The sequence below is a fragment of the Gopherus flavomarginatus genome, chromosome 2, assembly GCF_025201925.1.
Source record: "Gopherus flavomarginatus isolate rGopFla2 chromosome 2, rGopFla2.mat.asm, whole genome shotgun sequence".
Taxonomy (NCBI): domain Eukaryota; kingdom Metazoa; phylum Chordata; order Testudines; family Testudinidae; genus Gopherus; species Gopherus flavomarginatus.
In genome coordinates this window covers 77,929,677-77,952,406 of record NC_066618.1, presented here as the reverse complement: position 1 = coordinate 77,952,406, position 22,730 = coordinate 77,929,677, and the positions used below count along the sequence as shown (strand labels likewise).

General features: G+C 42.9%; 2 protein-coding genes across 2 annotated transcripts in view; one reads left to right on the top strand and one right to left on the bottom strand.

The window, feature by feature from the left end:
- GPD1L (glycerol-3-phosphate dehydrogenase 1 like) overlaps positions 1 to 22,730 on the bottom strand; it is an 844,690-nt gene that overhangs the window by 82,115 nt on the left and 739,845 nt on the right. The window lies entirely within an intron of this gene.
- OSBPL10 (oxysterol binding protein like 10) overlaps positions 4,110 to 22,730 on the top strand; it is a 172,126-nt gene continuing 153,505 nt past the window's right edge. Inside the window, exon 1 of the mRNA XM_050938385.1 lies at positions 4,110 to 4,441. Within this exon, the coding sequence (XP_050794342.1) occupies positions 4,110 to 4,441 (332 nt within the window). The remainder of the gene's footprint in view (positions 4,442 to 22,730) is intronic.

The following is a 22,730-nucleotide window of genomic DNA, read 5'->3' as shown; positions in this document are numbered from 1 at the left end:
CATCTCCAGCTACTGCACTAAAAATATCAATGTGGACATTGTAGCACTGGCTTGAACTAGCTGCCCAAGTCCAGCGCTGCCCAGTCCCCTTGGTCTGAGCTCAGGTGTCTAACCTGAGCCATCACTAGCGCTGCAATGTCCACAGTGTTAGTTTGAAGGCTTGTCTACACTGGCAATTTACAGCACTGCAACTTTCTTGCTCAGGGGTGTGAAAAAACACCCCCCAGAGCTCAGCAAGTTTCAGCGCTGTAAAGTGCCAGTGTAGACAGTACACCAGCACTGGGAGTTGCACTCCCAGCACTGGTAGCTATGCCCCTTGTGGAGGTGGTTCTCTCCCAGCACTGTGCTGCGACCACACAAGGCACATTAAAGCCCTGCCCCAGCAGCGCTTTAGTGTTGCCAGTATAGACTAGCCTCAGTCTGCTAGCTTGAGCTGAGCTAGTGTGAGTCTGCCTAGCTGTGCTTGGAATCACAACTTCCAGCTGCAATGTAGACAGTCATATCTTAAACAAGGCCTGACAATATCATTTGGAGCCTGAATACAACCAACGTTGCAGGCATAACTCCCCATTAGGGAGTAAATTTACATTTACATTAGGGAGTAAATTTACACTGCTGGCATAACTCCCCATTAGAGTAAATTTACATTTACTTCAGAGGAGAATCTGCCCCGCTGTGTGTATCCCTCCCTCTCCCTCCCTGAGAATGTAGGCAATGTGCGTGAATATTTGTATTAAGCTATATACTCTGTTGTAATTGATTCACTGTATATTATTTTACTAAAATACACTCTTCATGTTTTTTAAACTTTGTATGGTCTCTGTGTTACATATTCACACACTGCACACATGATCAGAGTATACATGAATACTCATACAGTGTGTCGATTAACATACAAAGAGTACAAAGTTATATATATATGTATAGGTTAACATAGAGAATGTGTTGGCTTAAAGCAAAATGAGAACGTAGAGTAAAATAACACTAAATTTATAAGTTAACACAAATATTCACACAGTCCTTACTAATAAACAAATTAATCACAGAGAGGGGGGATTCTTCTCCCGGGTTACATTGCTCTCCACTGTTTGTGCATAAATCTATGCCCTGGGTGGGTGACTCTATACGCTCTGTGTGAGTATTAATATATACCCTGTGTTGTGATAATTTATGCATTGTGTGTGAATATTTACATTACTTTGGAGCTTCTATGTTTGTGTGTGCATGTAGTGTATTAGCTGTATACATCCTATCTGTTGTGAATTCTGTGCATGGCTGTTTCAAGCAGAGAGGAAGGCTGATGCAATGGTTGGGGCACTAGCTTGGCATACTTGGGTTCAATTCCCTGCTGTGCCACAGACTTCCTGTGTGACGTTGGGCAAGTCAGTTAGTCTCTCTGTACCACAGTTCCCTATCTGTAAAGCAGGGATAATAGTACTTACCTACCTTACAGAGGTGTTGTAAGGATAAATACATTAACAAGATTGTGAGGTGCTCAGAAACTATGTTTAATAGGTGCAAATAAGTACTTAAGCTATTTAAACACATCTGGGCCCCCTGCTTATCCCCTCAATTGGGTTGCCCTGTTTAATTATTTGTCCCGCTCCTGCTTATAACTATAATTGGATATTATTGTTTCATTTATTTTATAAAAGTACATACAACTTCTATTAATAAGGATATGTTGACTGGGAGTACCAAGAAAGCTGACTGAGGTGGAGGGATTGGTTGGCTGTGGGGAATGAGAGGACATGAAAATAAAGAAGCAGTCACTTGGTGAAAGGACTCCATAGAAGACCCAAGTTGGGGACAGAAGAAACGATAAGGAGAAGAAGGCGGCCCTGGAAGAAGACCTAGTCAGAGGCAATATGAAGTTGCCCGAAGAGGGCTGATGATTCTACTCAGTGCAAGGGGCTGTAATTGATGACCTCTCAAGTTCCTTTTCAGCCCTACATTTCTATGTTGAAGCCCTCAGTTAAAAGCAGCATGAAGTGGGTAGGAGGATGTGGACCTGCAAGAACTCCACAATATAGAACAGCGTAAGTGAACAGGAGGATGACCTCAATCGGGGCAGCTGGTGAGGCAACTAGTAGCTAGCAAGGGAAGCATAGTTGGCCCTCTCTCCTGCCCACCAACTCAAATGTAAAATATCTTTCTTCCCCACCACCACTTGCTCCCATGTGTCTCATTCAGCTGTCAGAAGATTTCCTCAGTGTCAGACAGTTTTAACCTGCACAGGGCTAGAGCCTAGGAAGTAAGCAATCTTCAGCTCCATAATTTAAGGCACAGCCCAAGCTCAGTTTACCCACTCACTCTTTACATGATGCCTGCAAGAGGAGTGAATAAGCCAGCACAGAACTCTAGCACGGTGTCTGCCTGTGGCGGCCTCCTGCAACCACAGGTTCTGCAGCCTCTCAGAACTGGCCCAGACTTTCCAGGATGATATGTACACTCTATTGTTTTTCCACACTCCTTTGTGTCTGATATGTCTAGATACTTATATGTTCCCCATTGTTGTAGCATCTGAGTGGCTCAGATTTATTAATGAATGTATCTTCACAATACTTAAAGAGACAGGGAAGTACTACCATCTCCACTTTACAATGGAAAACTGGGAGATTAAGATTGCCCAAGATCACACAGGAAATCTGTGACAAAAGCAGGCATTGTACTCAGAGCTCCTGTACCTGAAACACAAAGCCTCTCTCACTGCAGGTTTATCACTTGTTTCCATGTGCTATATACTCAGTGCTGGGTACCTTTGTTATATACTTTGTGTTGAAGTAGAGCACTACTCTCTCTGTGTTATGCATTGATAGCTGTGCACACAGTGTGTGTGTTGTGGTTAGCTTGCCTCTGCAATGTTACCAGCTCTGGTGATTTGATTGTCTCACATTGTTTGTTTTTTTCCTTCAAGTCCTCGCTGTTGAAACAAAGAGACTGCATGTATCAGAGCGGTAGCCGTGTTAGTCTGGATCTGTAAAAAGCGACAGAGTCCTGTGGCACCTTAAAGACTAACAGGAGTATTTGAGCATAAGCTTTTGTGGGTGAATACTCACTTCATCAGATGCATGTGATGGAAATTTCCAGAGCCAAAGAGACTGAATGATTATTATTTGTATTATTGTAGCACCTAGGAACCCCAGTCATGGACCGGGTCCCCAGTGTGCTAGGTGCTGTGCAAATATAGAACAAAAAGACAGAGAATCTCCGCTCTCATTTCTTTTTAAATAAAAAGTTTCTAGCCCTCATAGTTGTATAGAAAAGCTTGAAAAGATGACTTAAGTGCATCCTATAAGCTTGGAAACAAAAAGCCAAAGAACTCCTCCAACTTATAATTAAAACACCCCATGATTTTAAACCAATCTCATGATTTTGGTAGATTTACAATATTTGACTCATGATTCTTGAATGGAGATGGTAATACTGCTTATGTATATGTGTGTGTGTGTGTTGTGCATTCTTCAATATGTTACATACTGTATATGTGTTGTGGTAGGTACTCTGTGTGTTTTGAAGTATTGTGTTGTACACTCCTCCCACTGGCTGTCATGTGTGTACGGTGGGGGGTAGTGCTGCTGTGTGAAATGCTGCGTGTTGTGCGCTCCTCTCTGGATGGTAGTGTATATAGATGTGGTGTGTTACACACTATGTTGTGCTCTCCTCACTGGTAGTGGTGCTTTGTGTTACACACCATGCTGTGCATTCCTTCCTGGCTGTTACACAGTGTGTATGGTGTGTGTTGTTTGGGTGCTGCGTGTTACACACCAAGTTGTGCTCTCCCCCATGGCTGTTACGTGGTGTGTGTGTTGTGTGCTGCTGCTGTGCATTCCTCCCTGGCTCTCACTCCGCGTGCTGTGCTCTCTCTCAGGCCTGGCTCGGACTCGCCTAGGCCGGGCCAGCAGCCTCCCGAGCGAGTGCCAGCCAGGGCGGCGATTCCTGCATCTCTCCGGGCTGGGGGCGGTTCTGTGGCCGCCGCCCCAACTTGCTCTAGTAACCGGCGGAGGGGGCGGGCTCGGCGGCTCCCCTCACTGGCCCGGCCACTCCCGCTCCGCGCGTGAGTCAGGCATTTCCCGGGAACTCGCAGCAGCCGCGGCCGGGCAGGCTCCATGGAGAAGGTGGTGGCGGCGGCGGCGGCCGCGGCGCAGGGCGGCAGCAGCGGGGATGGAGGCGGCGGCAGCAACAGCAGCAGCCGGAGCAGCAGCCGCCCCACGTCTGCGGGCTCGTCCCCCTCCTCCGTGGGCCGCGGGCTGCCGGGCCGGCCAGCGGCGGGCAGGCTGGAAGGAAGCGGCGGAGGGAGCAGCAGTAGCCCGGGCTCGGCAGCTGCGAGTCCGGGAGGAAGCGGAGTGGGGCCGGCGCTCGGCAGCGGCCGCAGGAGGGAGCCGACGCTGGAGGGAGCGCTCAGCAAATACACCAACCTTCTCCAGGGCTGGCAGAGCAGGTAACTCCCGGCCCCGAGTGGGGGGCTGCCCCCGAGAGACCCCGGTCCTCGGCTCGCCCAGACCTCGGACGCGCCGGTGCCCCAGAGATGCTGCTCTTTAGAGCTGGCCGAGAGACCGCTGGGCCGTTAGGCCGGTGGAGCGGTGTGTGTGTGTGTGCAGCTCGGCCACTTGCCCTGGGGCAGATCCCTCCTTCATTCTTCTACATGGGTGAGGTGATCTCCTTAGTATTTTCATTGTCATCGATTTTATGGGAAAAGAGAAGCCGAGGGGATCATGTGCCTGGGCTGGTACATCTTCATGGTGGCAATTTTGCAAGCGAGGTCTGGTTGGTAGCCTGGTGTTTGAACATATAATGTAAAAACGTTTATGGTATGTGTGTATTTAGGGAGTTAGAGCAGTGGTTCTCAAACGTTTGTACTGCTGGCCCCTTTCACATAGCAAGCCTCTGTGTGGACCCCCTTATAATTTAAAAACATGTTTTTATATTTTTAACACCATTATAAATGCTGGAGGCAAAGTGGAGTTTGGGGTGGGGGCTGACAGCTCTCAACCTCCCATGTAATAGCCTTGTGACTCCTTGAGGTGTCCCAACCCACAGTTTGAGAACCCTGAGTTAGAGGGATGGAAGAAACAACTTTCTGTGAATAGTGCATGTGACATGTTTCCTCCCTCCTCCCAACCTTGTTCTGTAGGAATACTAGGAAATAGATCTAAACTATATACTGTAGTGTATTACTTTTAGCTTCCTTGTTCTGCAAAACTTAAAAAAAAAAAACCCAACAACTATGGAATAAAATATTCTGCCTCAGTTAAGAAGCTAGCACTGAGAAGTAAATAGAAAAATAGTATTTTCTGTGGTGATCATTTTATTGGAGGCAGGAATGAGACAGTTCATACAAAATTAAAGTTTTAATTTCATTATGTCCTGATTTGACAAGTCTAATTTATTTTTGTCATGGACACAGAGACTAAGATCCTAATCCTGCAGTTTCTTGGGTATGGACAGACTGCTACGCAGGCAAGGAACCTCACTGACTGCAATGGGAATCTGCTCGTACCCAACACAGTACAGGATCAGGGCCTAAATTGTTATTACAACTGGGATTGTGGCCCTAATAGTGCTGTACTGGGGTCTATTGTAATGGAATTGGTCAGAGAGGTTTTATTATTTATTTTTTCTTTCACTTCTGGTTATCAGACTTCATCCTCTTTCCCTTTTATTTTAAGTAGCTAGATTTTTGTACTTATGAAAGGTACTGGAGCAGCTGTGGAGAGTGAGGACCTTTACCTATAGAACAGGGTAAACTTCCACACAGGACCTTTTCTGTATCAGGCAATAAATTTCTACTGTTGCTGACATCAGGGTGCCTAGCCAGTGGTAACAGTTGTGGAAGAAATAGTGCTGTTAATGTTCAGCAGACCGTGGTGTTTTAACACTGTGTCATTTAGATATGCAACAGTGTTAAATGACAAAGTAGTAAAAATGCTAGTGTCCATGGGAGCATTATCACTGCTGGAGCTACCAAAGTTACTGTCACTTATGGAGCTGAATCAGAAGTGGAAGTGGTGGAAAACTTCCCCTCCCTGAAACTGCTACTGTAGACCTAGTTATAGCATTCCTCATCCCCAGGCTGGAAGGTGTGCACAGGATATTACCATACTACAGAGTGAGCATCATGTTGTTTCTTGTGATTTCATTAAATTTTGTGAAATCTTTGATTACATATATTTTACAGACAGGCATGTCTATAAAATGTTAATATTCAAAAAAACTGAGGGTGAATATACTTTGAGTATTGAATAAAAGGTAACCAAATATCTAAGTATCTATTTGTCCTCTATTTTGCTGGGTACATAATTGGTGTGTTAATTTTTCCATAACAGCAACCTCCCAGATTTTTTTTTTTTTTTGGAACCATTTCTCTGCAGGTGGACTATTTTTTCTTTTTCCTGTGAGAAGCTATCAATAGCCGAACAGCTACAAACAATTGAGCGATTCATTCCTCGTTTCCCTTTATGTTATCATTTCCAGTAGGAAGCCCCAGGAGGATTACCAGTGGATCATTTGGTAATATATATCTCCAACAATTTGTGATATTTGGCTGTGGATTGCATCCCAATACTCTCTGATTAGCCATGTCCACCATATATGCATAAAATCACCTCTTTCACCACAGTTTCACCAACACTTATCACCATTCAATCTATATATTTTTTTAATCTTACTAGCGTCAGATTGAAACAGTATCAGACATAAATGTTCTTTTACTGTGCTACAGACAGAGTTTACTGGTCTTCATTTCTGGATCAAACCTCATTTCTCTTGGGTAGTTTATATATCCAAGTCCTTTTCCAGCGTGTTGCGTATGGAGATTCTTTTGTTAGGAACGTTGTCTGAAAAGATTGATCTAAATTAGTTAAATATTTTTTTGTTTCCTGAATGAACAGATACCATCATTTCTATTAAAGTTAGCATTCTGTATGAAATATTTTTTCTAGAAAATTGAGAGACATAATGGCTAACTTGATAGTACTAGTACCACAGGAGAGTGGGCCAGTTAAAGTTAGATTTTTTTATCTCTAAATGAGTTAAACATTTAAAAGTCTCTGATATGTGATTCGGGTTAAGATCTGGATTATTTGCAATAGGTGCCATTGGCAAAGGTCTCTAGTTCTATCCCAAGCCCATAGAGCAGTCTTTGGTAAAAGATATGTATAAATTTCTGGAGAGAATGACTTAGAAAATTAATCCATGGTTGCTTAGCAATGTTTACGCTGCCACAACATTCTTGTTCAATAAAGACCCAGCATTTCCCATGTTAGTGTTTCCCCAATTTACTACTGCTTTCTGACTTGGTTCCCTTGTTATAACTGCCAATAAATATGCTAGTTGTAGTGTGTTTGTGTTGGGGACACAAATCCTGGAACAACTGGATTGGTTCCATCAACTCATTTGGTAGGCCACTGACCTTCCATCAGGTGGTAACAGCTCAGTTGCTACTGTCATATGTTAGATTTGGTCACGACTCTTGAAGGTTTAAAGTCTGTCTTCTTACCACTTACTCTTGAATTATTCAGTCCCCTACTTGGTGAAAATCTTCCTCTTTAAAAAGCAACAACTTTTTGATAGCATAACTCTGAAAATTAAAGGATGCCTTTCTATCTGACCCCTTTTTGTAAAAGTAATGAGTAATTTCTTAGATCTCAGTTGAGCAATGGGACGTATGTGGGTGGATCCTTGTCCAATTAAATGGTCTCTTCTTTGATCTAAGGGTCTGATGTCACAGATATGATTGCAGAATAGAGACCTCTGATGTTAAATTTTTTGCGGCATGGATTGTATCTTGATTGTGTTTGGACAGTACCTAGCACGATCAGATCCTGATTGGGTCTCTGGGCATTGTGGCAATTTAACTGTTAAATGGTAATTATAGGAGTCAATTTCCAAAAGTACAAGACATCCATTAACAAGAAACACAAAGGCATAATTTTAATTTATAATGCTTACCTTGTCTGAAAACATCAGGAGAAACTATACAATTTAAAATATGCTTGTTTAAATAATTCTGTTTTAACAGATTAAATGACATTGCAACTTGTAGCAATCATGTTTCTTTTTTCATGCTGTGTTAGTACACTTTTTCAGTCACTATACTATGTTTATATTTTATGTAACCTGTTTTTGCTCAAGAGGTTTATAATGTCAGTAGAGCATTTCTGCTGAATTACAGTTGGGTTATTCAACCAGGGACCACAAACTATACTGAATCTAAAAGAATTTGTTTGGGGTGGAGGATTTTCTAGAAATCAGAGTTTAAAATAAGTTTTGCTTTTTGTTGGTACTATATTTATCAAGTGTCTCTTTTTATAACACCCCAAACTCAGTTTATAGTTCAGTATCAAGCAACTGTTTATGTGTTTATTTGACCTCTGGGTATTTGTCATTTGGTCAGTACCATTTGTGGACTGGAGTCCTGGAGACACAGTTTACCAAAACTGTTATTCAGTTTAAAAAGTCAAATAATTTTAAAGGTGCCTAATCCAAATCCTGTGATTAGATATCAGTAGCTTTTATGTCAATTGGCCTTATCCACTAACCTATATAATCCTAGCACATTTAATGTTAAGGTTACCATATTATGCTCAAGTTGAAAAGCCTCTAGAATGCCCAACACCTATTTTTTGAATGCCAGGATTATCTTTTAAAATCTAAATGAAACAGAAATTCCTTTAGGAGTGCAGTTACTATGAATAACATTTTCACTGATATTCTCTTTACAGATATACCACAGGCATTGCTATTTTAAAAAGGTACCCAACACAACTTATTGTTTGCTCTCTTTCAGTTGGCGTACTATATCTAGATTCATTTAAATAAAAAAATCTTTACTTCCATTAGCTGAAACAATTGCAGGTCTGAAGATGAATTGGTCCTCTTTGTGAAGTTACTTCATTTGGCATCCTGTTAAGTGAATCCTGTGAGAGTATACTGACTTGTATTTAAAAAAAATGGTTCTCTTCACTGCGATCTAGTAGCCTCAGAAACAGCCTGATCTGACAATGAGAAAGACTGTTTAGTTTAAAACATGCTGAAGGAAAAGTCACTCTCAACTTTTTTTTGTAATATTGGAGCAAGTACTTAAACAATAAACAAGATAGGGATGACTAAAAACCTGTTTAGTAATATCAGTAAAATTCTTGAATTATTCAACTGGATTCATTAAATCCATCTGGGTCTACACTGGCGAGAATCCAGAGAGCAGAAGAGCCAAATTTGGCCTGAAGCATGGGCACCTTAACGTGATCACACACCTGTGAGTGTCATGAGATGCTTAGGCGTCTAATCTTTCTGCTCTGTACCTGCTATAATTATATTCTCTGGAGTTGATGCACTGTCATAAAATATTTCTGATTGGATTTACTTCTTTCAGCTGTGTGGATTGAATAGAAGAATATGTCCCTATGGCATATGACAATTCTACTGCACAACCTGTTTTCAATCAGTTAATTTGGTATTAATGAAAGTATCCCTTAATATGCTTGTGGCTTACCATCCTGATCTTAAGTAGCTCAGCAAAAAATTCTAAACAAGTTCTGAAAATCCACCTGCTTGGGTCAAGTAGTAATCTTTCTATGCTAAATGCAAATTCTAAGTGCATGTTCTCTCTCTCTCTCTCTCTCTCTCTCTCTCTCTCTCTCTCTCTCTCTCTCCTTTTTTTTAAATGAAAATGTTTCTAGGCTTTTAAATCTGGAAGGTTTTCTTTGCAAACATGAACAAATCCCTGCATGCTGTTGGCCGGGCAAAGATCCTTATGAATGTACAACTGCCACAGAAATAGATGAATTCTGAGTTCTTGGATATTATTATTTCTACTTTGTGTGGATGAGATAGGATTTATTCCATTCCTTATTCTTCTGAATTCTCTTGGACAAGACACTGCATTAAATCAGTTCTCCCTCGTATTTTATTTTGTAACTCAATAAATATTCTCTACGCCACTTTTTTCAGTGTATCCTTAGTCTTCTCTTAGAGAACCATATCCTAACTGTCCTGTAACCTTTTTTGTTTCTTCTCCTCCTCCTGGGCATCATTGTTGAGTTAGCTATGCTGATCCCGCAACAGAGGCTCAGTGTAGGCTGTATTTTATTTTTAGTTGAGCTCACACTCCCCCTGCTGGAGTGCTGCTACAGTCCTGTTCATTGCCTCTTGCTAGAAGAGCAGTTGCAGTCCGACTGCCCTTACCTCAGAAATCAAGGGAAGTGTATTCCAGAAAAGAAACTAATACCCTCAATCCCAAACAGTTCTTATGTTACTGAAGAAATTGCTACCATGTCCTTTCATTGTTCTTATGATCTGACGTGAGCAAAATTGTACTTTATTTTTGGACTGTTTTGTGAACACTTTTCTCTTAAATTAGAGTTTATAGACCTTTTTGAAGAGCTCTATTTTGAGGAGAGACTTAAAGGAAGAGGGGAGGCATAATAGATTGCATCAGAAAAGAGGCTCAGGCCATCACATAGCATGGAAGATGGCACAGAAACCAGCAGAAGTTGGCATTTAAACATAAGGGGTGAGAGAACAGAAGCAGGAGCTAGGAAGGTAAGAGCATGGAGCTTGATGTCAGAAGCAGCTTCAGTGAAGGGGTTTGAAGATGGGATAGATGTGGCTGAGCAGAAAGCAAGATAAGTGACTTTAATGGGAGCATTCAGGATGGATCAGAAGGGGTAAGTCTGGGATTCCATAAAGAAGGAGGTTGCAGTAGTTGAGATGAAAATTAAGGCCTATGAGGGTTTTGATAGTGGACCAGGCAAATTTTATAGATGTAGAGGAAAACAGGATTTAGCAACTGCATAAATTGTTGGAGAAGGAGAAATTGTGATCTAGTAGGACAGGAAGGATTAATTTAGGGGACACACTTTTTTTTAAGGATTTTTCTCTTTTCCAAATCAGCCGTACTGACCACCTGCAAAGCTCCACGAACTATGGAATGGAGGTATCTGCGGTGCTTGGGAGTAGTTGAAACTCTACTACTTGCCATCTCCCTGGACAAAGCGTAGTGGCAGAACTGGTCAGAAAACTGAGGATGGATGGAAGGTGGAGGGAGTTGTCAGATTTTGCAAACACATTCCCCTCTTCCTCCCCCCCCCCTTGAAATCTTGTTTTGCTGGAGACTTTGTGACTTGATTTTCCATGACGTAGCAGATTAGGCACTCTGACCTCTACTGAAGCCTTGAGGTGGCTATTGTGCATCCCTTTCCTGGGGGGTCTTTGGCTGGGGCAATCATGAGAAAAGTGTGCTTGAGCAGGTCAGGTTGGAAATTGAATGAGTCTGAGACAGTGGAGCTGGACATAGGTGCCATGGTCCAACTTCTCTTTTGAGTGGTGCTTTTAAGGCCTATCTTCTCAATATTAGAACCCAGAAGATAGTCACCAGCAGATGTGAACCATATGATTAGCATTGTGTATGTATAGATGTGGGAGTAAAAATGTCTGCCCAAGAGAAACAAACTGATCATGAAATAATTATTGTCATGCTTCTAAGTGTACAGAACAATTGAGAGTGGGGTAGAACCGGTATTTGTTTTGTTAGTGGGAACATATAACGCTTTTCAAGATTTTTTTTTTATATATAAAATAACCCTGATATGGTTGACCCTCTACCCATGGATAACTTTTTGCATGAATGCTCCCTGATTCAGGGGATATGTATCCTGCATTTCTGTACAGTGCTGTGTGCAATGTTGTTAATGAATAATAAAAGTAACTTACAGCTGTCCTGCAAGACATACTGTACAGAGGTAAGAGACTCTGAGATACTATCATCTGAATCCAGGTTAAACAGGCTACTGATATGGCCCAGTCTCACAGGAGCCAGAATACATACAAAAATCATCATAGATTATAGGGACTGTTGCTTGATCATAGCTGGAGCGGCCTTGGAGATTCTTGTATTAAGGGACTGCAAATGGAATAGAGGAGAGTGGGGAAGGTGAAAGATAGAAACCTCCTGCTTACATTTTAGAACCTTGATTGTAATTCATACGCTTGTAACTGAGCAAATTAATGCTTTTGCCATACAAACATGTCGAAAAGGTGAGAGGACTAAAATGCTGATGTAGTTTTTATTCACAAAATTGTCCCTGTAAATAAAGCTGTTTTTTCAAGTGCCAGTTTGTTTGTTTATCCTACTATATCATGTTGAAGGGCTGGAAATTATTAAAAGCAGTGCATTCCTACTAACGGTGAACACACTGATGGGAATTTTTGCAAGGTGGACACCTGATAGCCAGCATATGTTGTATGCTGCTGAAATTTTGTCACAAGGCAGAGTTTTAATTTCAAGTCAAATTTGGTATCTTTGACAAGATTTTACTTGGAAAATACATATAACGAAGACATTCTACTGAACACTTTTTAAAAAAAAATCATGTCCAAAAGTAAATTGTTTGATATATTCCCTGAGCTACTTTCTTTACCTTTTGCTCTCGGAAATGTATCTGGGATTTTTCCCCAATAGATACATCATTTGAGTTTAGGGTGTTTTTTAATATAGAACTTATTTTTTGAAACTTTACATCTATAATTCTATTTTTAGATTTAATGGTAAACCTGCTTTTAAAAAATTGCATATCAGATAAATGATATTTCAGGAACACTGTCCAAAGAGAAAGTACACTTATGCATATAGATTCTTGACTGAAGCCTTTATTCTTCTGATAGCTTAATGACTAATGTATAGATGTTCTATTCTTTCTGGGCCATCTTTGCTGGGAGAGTGGTTCTTCAGCCACTCTAGGAAAAATTCTGCCAGCCGGGATGATCAGAAACCTAGCTTATACCAATGAAATGTAGTTACCTGCTGCCTGCTAGGAAAATGTGTGTTCAGTTGTTCAGTACCTGTGCTCTGAAGCCTCCAACTTCAGTTTCCCTCTATGTATCTCTGAACTATAGCTCTGCCTCACACAAGCTCCTTTGAAATTGTAATAGAATGGTGGATTTGCAAAATAGATAACATTATACTTCAGGGAGAGCATCTACTACACAGTCAGCCATATGGAGTCTTCCTCAAGCAGCCAAGTGGAACCAGAGGCAGAATTTAGCAAATTAGAGGGCCAGCAAACAAATCCATCCATTTGTGTGTCATCCTTCAGTTAATGCTTAATAGAAGACTGCTTTCAGTCTCAGATTGGAGCTAAGAAAAAGGATGATTTTGTGGTTAGAGAAGAGGTGGGCAAACTACAGCCCGCAGGCCACATCTGGCCCGTGGGACCATCCTGCCCGGCCCTTGAGCTCCCAGCCCCTCCCCTGCAGCCATGCCGCTGCGGGGGCAGTGCTCTGGGCGGTGGGGCTGTGCGCTCCTGCCGAGCAGAGCGACAATGTGTCTAGTTCCGGCCTGGCAGCGCGGCTGCCGGACATGCTGCTCTGAGCGGCATGGTAAGGGGGCTGGGGGAGTTGGATAAGGGGCGGGAGGGTTCCGGGGGGGGGCAGTAAGAGGATAGGGAGCAAGGGGTGGTTGGATGGGTCGGAGGTTCTGCGGGGGATGGATGGTCAGGGAACGGGGTTGGATAGACTTGAGGTCCCGGGGGCCTGTCAGGGAGCAGGGGTGTGGCTAGGGGTTGGGTGACTGGGAACAGGGGAGTTAGATGGGGGTTGGGGCGGGGGGTCCTGGGAGGGGCAGTTAGGGGAGAAGGAGCAGGGGGGTTTGGGTGAGTCAGAGGTTCTGAGGGGGGCAGTCAGGGGGCAGGAAGTGGAAGGGGGCTGTTTGGGGAAGTACAGCCTTCCCTACCTGTCCCTCCATACAGTTTTGCAAGCCCAATGTGTCCCTCGGGCCATAAAGTTTGCCCAACCCTGGGTTACAGCATTTGTTGGGGACTCTGGAGATCCGGGTTCTGTTCCTGACTCTAGCCCAGGCATTCTGTGTCACTGTGGGCAAATAACTTATTTGTACCCTAGTTCTCCATTTGTCAAATCGGGATATCACTGTCTATGCCTTTTGTGAAAATTGATTTATGTATACAAGATGATCAGATAGTATAGTGATAGGAGCTGTAGAAAAATTAAATTTGAAACAAACAGGACCCAAACATTTCCAGTCAGTCAGTGCTTCTGGGATTTGGGAGTGCATGTCAAACCAGAGCTGCAGTTTTGTTCCTGAGGGAGCGAAGTAACACACACAACGTACAGTAGCCTTCCTTCCACCGTGATGGCATGCTGAGCTTTCAGACAGTAAAAAGAAGTGGCAAATTCCCACAGTCAACACTAACATTGAAGCCCCATAGACTCAGTTTTGCTCTGATTAGCTCCCCTTGCTGTTTGAGCAGCGATTCCTCTGGATAATACACCCTTTTTGTGGAGAGGTGTGATCAGAGGGAACACACACATGCACTATTAGTTCATTTAAAAAATAATGTGAATACTTAGCGTTCGTGTTAAGACATAGGACAAATGACAGTGACTAAATTAAATATTAAAATCCATTGCCCCATACACTGGAGAGTATACATATACAATGTGTATATATAATACTACTTTAAAAAAGGTTTTGCTATAAAGTCACTGGGGCAATTGTGTTTTCTTCATTGGATGTTTGCATCTGGGATTCAGTTTCTCCTGGGATAAATCACCTTAAAACTCTAGCCTGTCCTCTGATAATACATTTAGAGAAAGCCAATTAGCAGTCTGTATATAGAAGCTGCTGAAATTGGCCATAAGTTCTAGGCCTCAATGATAAAAAGAATATGATTAAAAATATTACAGTGAGTAATGAAAATGGAAGTATTGCATTTAACCTCACAGCTGTAGGTGGATGATATAAATGCATACCCATAACTTCCTTTTAAAACACTCTGATATTTATCTTAAGGTTTGTGGTATTTTATAGCTCTGCTGTAAGAGATTTTCGTGTTTGTTGTGACGAAGTGCTAAGAACCCACAGCTGAACCAGCACTCTGGTCACTGTAAATCCAATTAGTTCCCTGGAGAGGGCCCGAGAGAGGGAAGGAATGGCTAATTACTAGATCAGCCTGGGCTGGGGAGAGCTAAGGTGCTAATTAGCTAGTTGACTGCCAGAGTAGAAAAAGGAGCATAGGAAGGAAGCACAGGGCAGGGAAGTGGGGAGAGAATGAGCACCAGTGCAAAGTTAAAGGGAGATCTCTGCATGGAGAGATCTCTTCCCCTCTCTTATGGTTATATGACACTTTAAACAGACTTGCTACACAGGACTGTGAGAGGGTGGTGGTTGATAAAACATGAAATGCGCAATGGTCATTACAAACCAGAGGTGTCAGAGCCGTTTGTATGAGAAGATGGGAGTGAAGGGCTGTGCCCTGTTACAAATAAGGACTTGTCCAGTATCTGCCTTATGCTTGCTGAGAAACTGACAGGAGAGTTGGTGCAAATGTTCTGCAGTCTGGGTGATGGAGGACATCATTGCAATGATTAGTAGAAGGAGATGCAGAAGACACTGCAGGCCTTTCAGCAATCCCACCACCTGGAGAGACAGTCCTTGTTTGCCTGGCAGGCTGAGCAACATAAAAGCCTACATGACTTTATTTGAGAGCATGCTCTTATGCAACAACAGTTACTTCAAGGTGTGGTGAGTCCTGTGATGGAGAATGGCGGCATGGCACAGGCACTAGGCCTCTGTAAGATGGTCCCTACCCTGTGGATGACCCCTACACATTTTTGGTTATTTTTGAAAGTAGCTATCAGTGCAGCTTGGGACAAGGGAACCTGGGCCCTCTGGCTAGGGCCCTGCTTGACGGGAAGCTCAAGTGGCCTACATGGCTGTGAGTGAGCATGGGACTATGTTGTGTTTAAGGTGGCCATCCTAGACCACATCCCAGACCACTGAAAAATACGAGTGAAAGTTTCAGGCCATTAAATGGATTGGAGGGTTATGGCCCCACCACTTTGCCCAGAAACTGATGGACTGGGCGACCTGCTGGTTGAGGCTGGACCCTCAGATGGTGGATGAGCTCACAGATGCACTAACTGTAGAAGAGTTCCTGCTGAGTATCCCCAAGAACCAGGGTATGGGTTAGGGAGCATCAGCTGGTCACTCTAGATCCTGCTTTCAGACTCTCAGAAGAATTCGCTGAGGCGGACAACCCCATGAAAGAGGACTGATAGTTCAAAGAACCACATCTGGGGAGGAGAGTCAGATAAACCAATGTGGAAAAGATCATAGAAAAGAAGAGGGAAGAATTTAGGGGGACTCGGGCTGCAACTCGGGGTATTGTTGTTATTGGTGTGGGCACCAAGGAGACACAAGAAAGAGATTTATATGAAGTGTGGGTTTGCAGAGTTCTGCAGTTGGGTAGAGACTCATGGGCATAGATGGAAAAAGAAGCTACCTACTGTTTCTGTAAATATGGGGAGGAGGTATCAGAGGAGTCTAGTAGACAGTGCCTCAGCCTATACATTAGTCAAGAAGGCATAAGTGAATCCCCACTGGATGCTCCTAGGAGCAAGACTGTGGCTTGGATCCATCCATGGGGATAAGAAACTCTGCCCTATGGCTGAGGTGCCCTTCTGGGTTTGTGGGAAGCTTAGATGGAAATGGGTTGTGTCTGTGGACATGTTTTCCCATCCCATTGTATTAGGCATTGACTGGTGCTCCTTCCCATTAGGGAAACAGACTCTGGGGTGGGACGGGAGTAAAACCCTTGGGAAAGGGAAAGGAAAAGCTACACATAGAGGAATTGGAACACACTAGACAAAGAAACACAAGCCAGAAGGAAAGTAAAGACAATGGAGGCCTCTTACAGAGGGGGCGAGGGAGAAGGAAGAAGAAAATATAGAATTAGCCTTGTGGGATAAGGAGAACTCAAACTTGACAAGGGCTGGGCGGTTATGGGAAGCTATGTCACCCAAACAATGGAAGGAGGGGCCCCACAAGGCATTTGAAGGCCTGGGGTAAGCTGAGACCCTGGGTAACCAGGAGGGCGAGTGTTACCAATGGACTCTTGCACAAAACAAGGTGGGAGGGGGGTCAAGAATGGAAAGTGTATCCCACTGGATTACCCTGGGTGTGAAGACCTGTGGGCTGAGACTGGGAGTGATCCTAGGGTGACCAGACAGCAAATGTGAAAAATTGGGACAGGGGGTGGGGAGGGGGTAATAGGAGTCTAATAAGAAAAAGACCCAAAAATCCTGACTGTCCCTATAAAATTGGGACATCTGGTCACTCTAAGTGACCCGAACCCTCAAAACTGATTTTTATGAGTGGACCCTATAAGGGAACCCCGGAGGACCACCTTGGGGGCAAAGAAGGACACAAGGAGAACAGTACCTCTGGTAAAGGAGGAAGAGTCTGAGGAAGGAGAAACTTTTCCATTAGACAAGGGAGGGTTAGTGTGTGACAGAATACTGAGAACCAGCAGCTGACCCTGCACTCTGGTCACTGTAAATCCAGTTAGTTTCCCTGGAGAGGGCCTGATTGAGGGAAGGAGTGGCTAATTACTAGGTCAGCCTGGGCTGGGGGGAGCTAATGAGCTAATTAGCCCATTAACTGCAAGAGTAGAAAAGGAGCACAGGAAGGAAGTAGAAGGGGAGGAGAAGAGAAAGAAGGGGAGAGAGGCCAACAGGGACAGCATAAAAGAAGATCTGTGTACGGATAGATCTCTTCCGTCTCCTATGATTGTCTGACACTGTAAATAGAATTGCTGCATGGGACTGTGTAAGAGGGTGGTTGATAAAATGCAAAGTACGCAGCAATGGTTACAGACTGAAGGTGTCAGAACTGGAGGTGTTATATGAGAAGATAGGAGTGCAGGGCTGTGTCCTGTTGCATTTGTATAGAACTCATATTAGGAAGGCAAAACTTATTTTGCACTTCCATGATAGCTGGTTCATGTAAAAATGTTCACAATAAATGTAGCCTGAATGGTATTGCTCCTTCTCTCTCAAAGGCAGCAGTACTCATCAGTCCATGTTCTCATCAGTGTAGTAATCATGCTGTCGTCGCTTCCTCGCCTGGTTTTGCAGGTACTGCACATACTGCTGGATAATGTGTGAGGTATTTTCAATGGTCAGAACTGCAGCGGAGATCTGAGCGGACTGCATGCTTGCCACACTATGATGCCTGCACGGGTAATCCTGGAAAAAGGGCGCCAAAAGTAGAAGAGCAGAGTGGCAGCGGAAGAAGTACTGTTCGGTTCATGACAGCCGAAAAAAGGCAGGAAATGGTTGTCTTCTGTAGCTTTCACGGAGGCGGGAGCCCAGGACGGACAACATGGAGAATCTTGGTAGCGTGGCAAGAGCGGGAGAGCAGAGTTGGTGGCGGAAGCTGTGCTGCTTGGTTCACAGTGGCTTGGCAGAGCTGGCAGCAGAAGCGGTTGATAAGGAAGAGAAAGAGTAGATACTTAGAGATTACATAGAAAGATGAGAGGAAATGCGAGGTGGATTCATAGTACCAGGAGAGAAGCGGTGCACTGTACTGCACCATCTGCTGAAAGCAGTATGACGTCTGCACGCCAAAAAGGCACGAAATAATTGTCTGCCATAGCTTTCACGGAGGGAGGATCGACTGATGACTCAAGCCCAGAAACACCTGTGAGAATGTTTTTGCCCCATCATGCACTGGGAGCTTAACCTAGAATTCCAGTGGGCAGTGGGGACTGTAGGAACTGTGGGACAGCTACCCACAGTGCACCACTCTGACATTCAGTGCTAGCCTTGGTACTGTGGACGCACTCCGCCGAATTCACATGCTTTAGTAGGGACACAGAAGACTGAATATATAAAATCGCTTCTGAAACTTTGAATAGAATAATTTTGAAATAATTTTGTACTGTAGACGTACCCTTAGGGATGTGGATATTCATAAATTCTAAGCCCAGAAGGGACCAATGTGACCATCTGTAGGACTGTCTGTATAACATAGGCCTGGCCCTGAATTCATTCCTGTTTAGATTTTAACATATGCTCTAGTTCAATCTTGATTTAAAAATAATCCACCACACATTTTGGTAAATTGTTCCAATGGTTAATTAACCTCTCTGTAATGAAATAAAAAAGTATGCCTTATTTTCCATCTCACTTCAACTTCCAGCCCTTGGATCTTGTTGTACCTTTATCAGCTAGATTGAAGAGCCCTTAACTATCAAACTTCTGTTTTCCCTGTATTACTTATAAACTGTGATCAAACACCCCTTAACCTTCTCTTTAAACTAAACAGATTGAGTTCTTTGAGTCTTTAATTATAAAGACATGTTTTCCAATTCTTAGGCCATTCTCATGGCCTTTCTTTGAACCTTCTCCAGTTTATCAACACCTTTGAATTGTGTCATTATAGTGTCCACAGTATTCTGGTAGCAGTTGTACCAGTGCCAAATCATTTCTCCACTTCTACTTGATATTTCTCTGTGTATACATCCAAGGACTTTATTAGGTCTTTTGTTTCTTGTTAATATCATTACCCACCAGGTCCCCCGAGTCCTTTTCATAGTCATTGCTTCCCAGCAGGATTCAGGAAGGTCTGGCCTGGGGACGAATACCCCTTGCTAGAGCCAGAAATGATTCAGAAGGGGGCTTGAAATTCATTAGTTGCCTCACCCCTTAGAATCTAATGTGAAAAGTGGAACCTCCCAAGTAGGGTTTAGAGATCACACATTCTTAGGAATCCCAAATTCTTAGGAATCCCTTAGTTTTGTCTGACAGCTGGAGGACAATTGGTTTCTAATTTGCACGGTGCTTTTGGACAGTAAGGCACACTTTCTATCACCAAAATTTTCTGTTTGTGTTTTTGGCTAGTGCTCTAAGACTCCTGGCTATTAGGTTTAAAAGATATCAGACTTTGTGTGTCAGTTTTCAGGTGCCAGTGCAAAGAGTAGGGAGGTTGTTTGGGTATGAGATTAATTGGACCAGTGGATGTGAGAGTAGCGGAGAGAGGGAGTGAGTTGAGTGATAGGATCAGTTAGAAAAGAGAAGTGTGTTGTTCAGAAATCTTGGGGGAGGAGAAAGATAAGAGTGGAAGGGAAGAAGACTCAAGAGAAGATGCAGAGGGATCAGTTATAGGAAAGGACAGAGAGAAAGTGGAGTGAAGCCAGGGTAAGAAGGTCCAACAACAGCAAGAAAGAAGTTGGAAGCTCCATTTTATTAACTGTCTATTTAATGTTACCATTAAACATAGTGTATAAGAAACAGTACAAAACAACTGTTATTCCTTTAAATTGCAAGAAGTCTGGGGGCATAGTTTATTTTTTACCCTGTTGAGTGAGGTTAGCACTTATGCTAGTAAATAATTGATCAATTTTACAAGCTCTGGTATGTATTAGTTTACCACATTTACCTCAGTACTTTACTTCCCACACAAATGGCTGTTTGCTGAGAATGTAATGTTGTTGCTACTTTACTACAACAGATAGTTAGTTAGAAAAAAGCGGAGGACCTGGATTTTCACGCATGTTAGATTGGTGATGTTTAGAAAACTTCTTTAAAAATAGATGGATTCAGGCAGTTAGAGCAGCAATTGATTACCTCACAAATCTCTTGGAAGTGGTTGTAATTTACAAATCAAACCAACCATGATTAGGACCCTACCAAATTCAGGGTCCATTATGGTCAATTTCTTGGCCGTAGGATTTGAAAATTGATAAATTTCACATTTTCAGAGGTTTAAATCTGAAATTTCACGTGTTGTAACCATGGTGGTCCTGACTCAAAAGGGAATTGGGGGAAGGGGGTTGCAAACCTGTTGTAGGGGGTCATGGGATAGCATAGAAGTGAAGGTGGCAGCCTTCAGAGCTGGATTCTGAAGGCAGCAACTGCAGAGCTTCCTGCAGCCTCAGGAGGTTCCCGGAGATGAAGATGGGTCTGATTTCTCCCTCTGCCCCAGAGCAGCTGTGCAGGGGATGGACAAGTTCTGTCCCTTCCCAACTCAGCCAGAGCTAGGAGCCCCCTTTGCTGGGGTGCTCCTAGGAGCAAGAGGACATAGGATTTCATGGGGAAGGGCTTATTTCATGGTCTATAATGTGTTTTTCACGGCTGTGAAATTGGTAAGGCCCTAAGGTGACCAGATATCCCGATTTCATTGGGACAGTCCTGATATTTTGGGCTTTTTTTTTATATAGACACTTATTACACTCCACCCGCTGTCCCGATTTTTCACACTTGCTATCTGGTCACCCTATAAGGTCCTAACCATGATCCTTAAGGTGATGGTTGTAGTAGGCTGTACATGGAGGCTTCTCTAATTTGTTGGGCTGTTTGTTGGGCTCTTATTTTGTTTATTAAAAAGTCTGTGTTAGAAGGATGGAATATTTTATCAGGAAGACAGTATCAGGTGCTTATGAACTGCTAAGAGGAAGATAATAAATTTGACACACATGGTCCTTGGCTTCATAACATTGTCTCTTCAGCCAGGAAGACAGGACTGGAAAACCTCAAGAATAAAGTCAACATCAGCCTTTGCTTGACTGGAAAGGCTCACTACAGATAATTGGAAAGTTCACTCTGCTTTGAGGTGGTAGAGTAGGGAAGGAGAAGATCCTGTTTTTGCAAAGCTTTAATTGAGCTGGTGTGGAGAGGAAAAGAGAAAGAGGAGTCAATGTGTGCCTTTTTGCTTCTTTATAGTGTATAAAGACTCCCTGAAAAGCTTTCTTCAAATGTATTCCTGCTTTTCTCTTAAACTGAAAATTCAGATCCTGTCTAGCCTGGAAAACTCAATAATTGGAGAATCAGCTAAATGATGCCCTCACAAGATTTAAAAGAGAGAATGTTGAATAGATGAGAGGGAATTTTTTTTTGTTAATTCTTTAACTTCAGTGACTAACACTTTAGTGTGAGGAAGACTTTAAGTATTCAAACTCCCACTTCATTTAAGGTTCAGAGCTAACAACATTATGTGTTCATCAACTCCTCCAAAACCAAATAAGTCATGAATTGGCATTTCTGATATTTCTGAAGTTTGAAAAATGCAAATAAAGGAAAAAAAATGGTGGTTAGTTTCTTGGGGCAGGGACCATCTTTCCATTCTCTGTTTGTACAGTGCCTGGCACAATGGGGTACTAGTCCATGACTGTAGCCCCTAGACGCTACAGTAATACAAATAATAAGCCTCTTGGGCTACCTTTATACCTTATAAATAAGCATGTATTTTTTTAGAATATATCACTACAGTTTCTGGCTAGGATAGTTATTGCAAGTGCCTTTCAGATAATTCAAAGGGTGTAAATACAGTGATGCATCTGGCACCTTCCAGACCAAGAGCATTGCCTTCTGGAAACAAATGTCTGTACTGCTTCTCCTATCTGGGAGTTATCTGGTGGAAGCACCATGTATTTCTTGTGCTGTTACGGCAGATGGTTATCATACCTTGGTATTGCAGGGATTTTTATCTATTCCCTAACTATTTCTCTCACATTTAGGCCTGATCTATAGTAGGAAATTAGGCTGGCAGAACGACATCACTCATGGGTGTGAAAAATCCATACGTCTGAGCAACGCAGTTAAACAGACCTAAATCTTGGTGTAGACAGTGCTAGCTACTGCCTCTCTGGGAGATAGATGGCCTATGCTGATGGGAGAACCCCTCCAATCGGTGTAGGTAGTGTCTTCGCTGAAGCGTCACAGTGGCACCGCTGCAGCATTTTGAGTGTAGACAAACACTTATAGTAACGTACAAATCTAGGGGTCATATTGTCTTGCATGCACCAATTTACAATTAACTCCATTAATTTAAATGACGTGACTTATGAGTTACACTGGGTGTTTCTACTTTTGAATGACTTTTCAGTTGAAATGAAAAACTGTCTTGAAAACAGTAATTTTGCTGTACGTGTTGT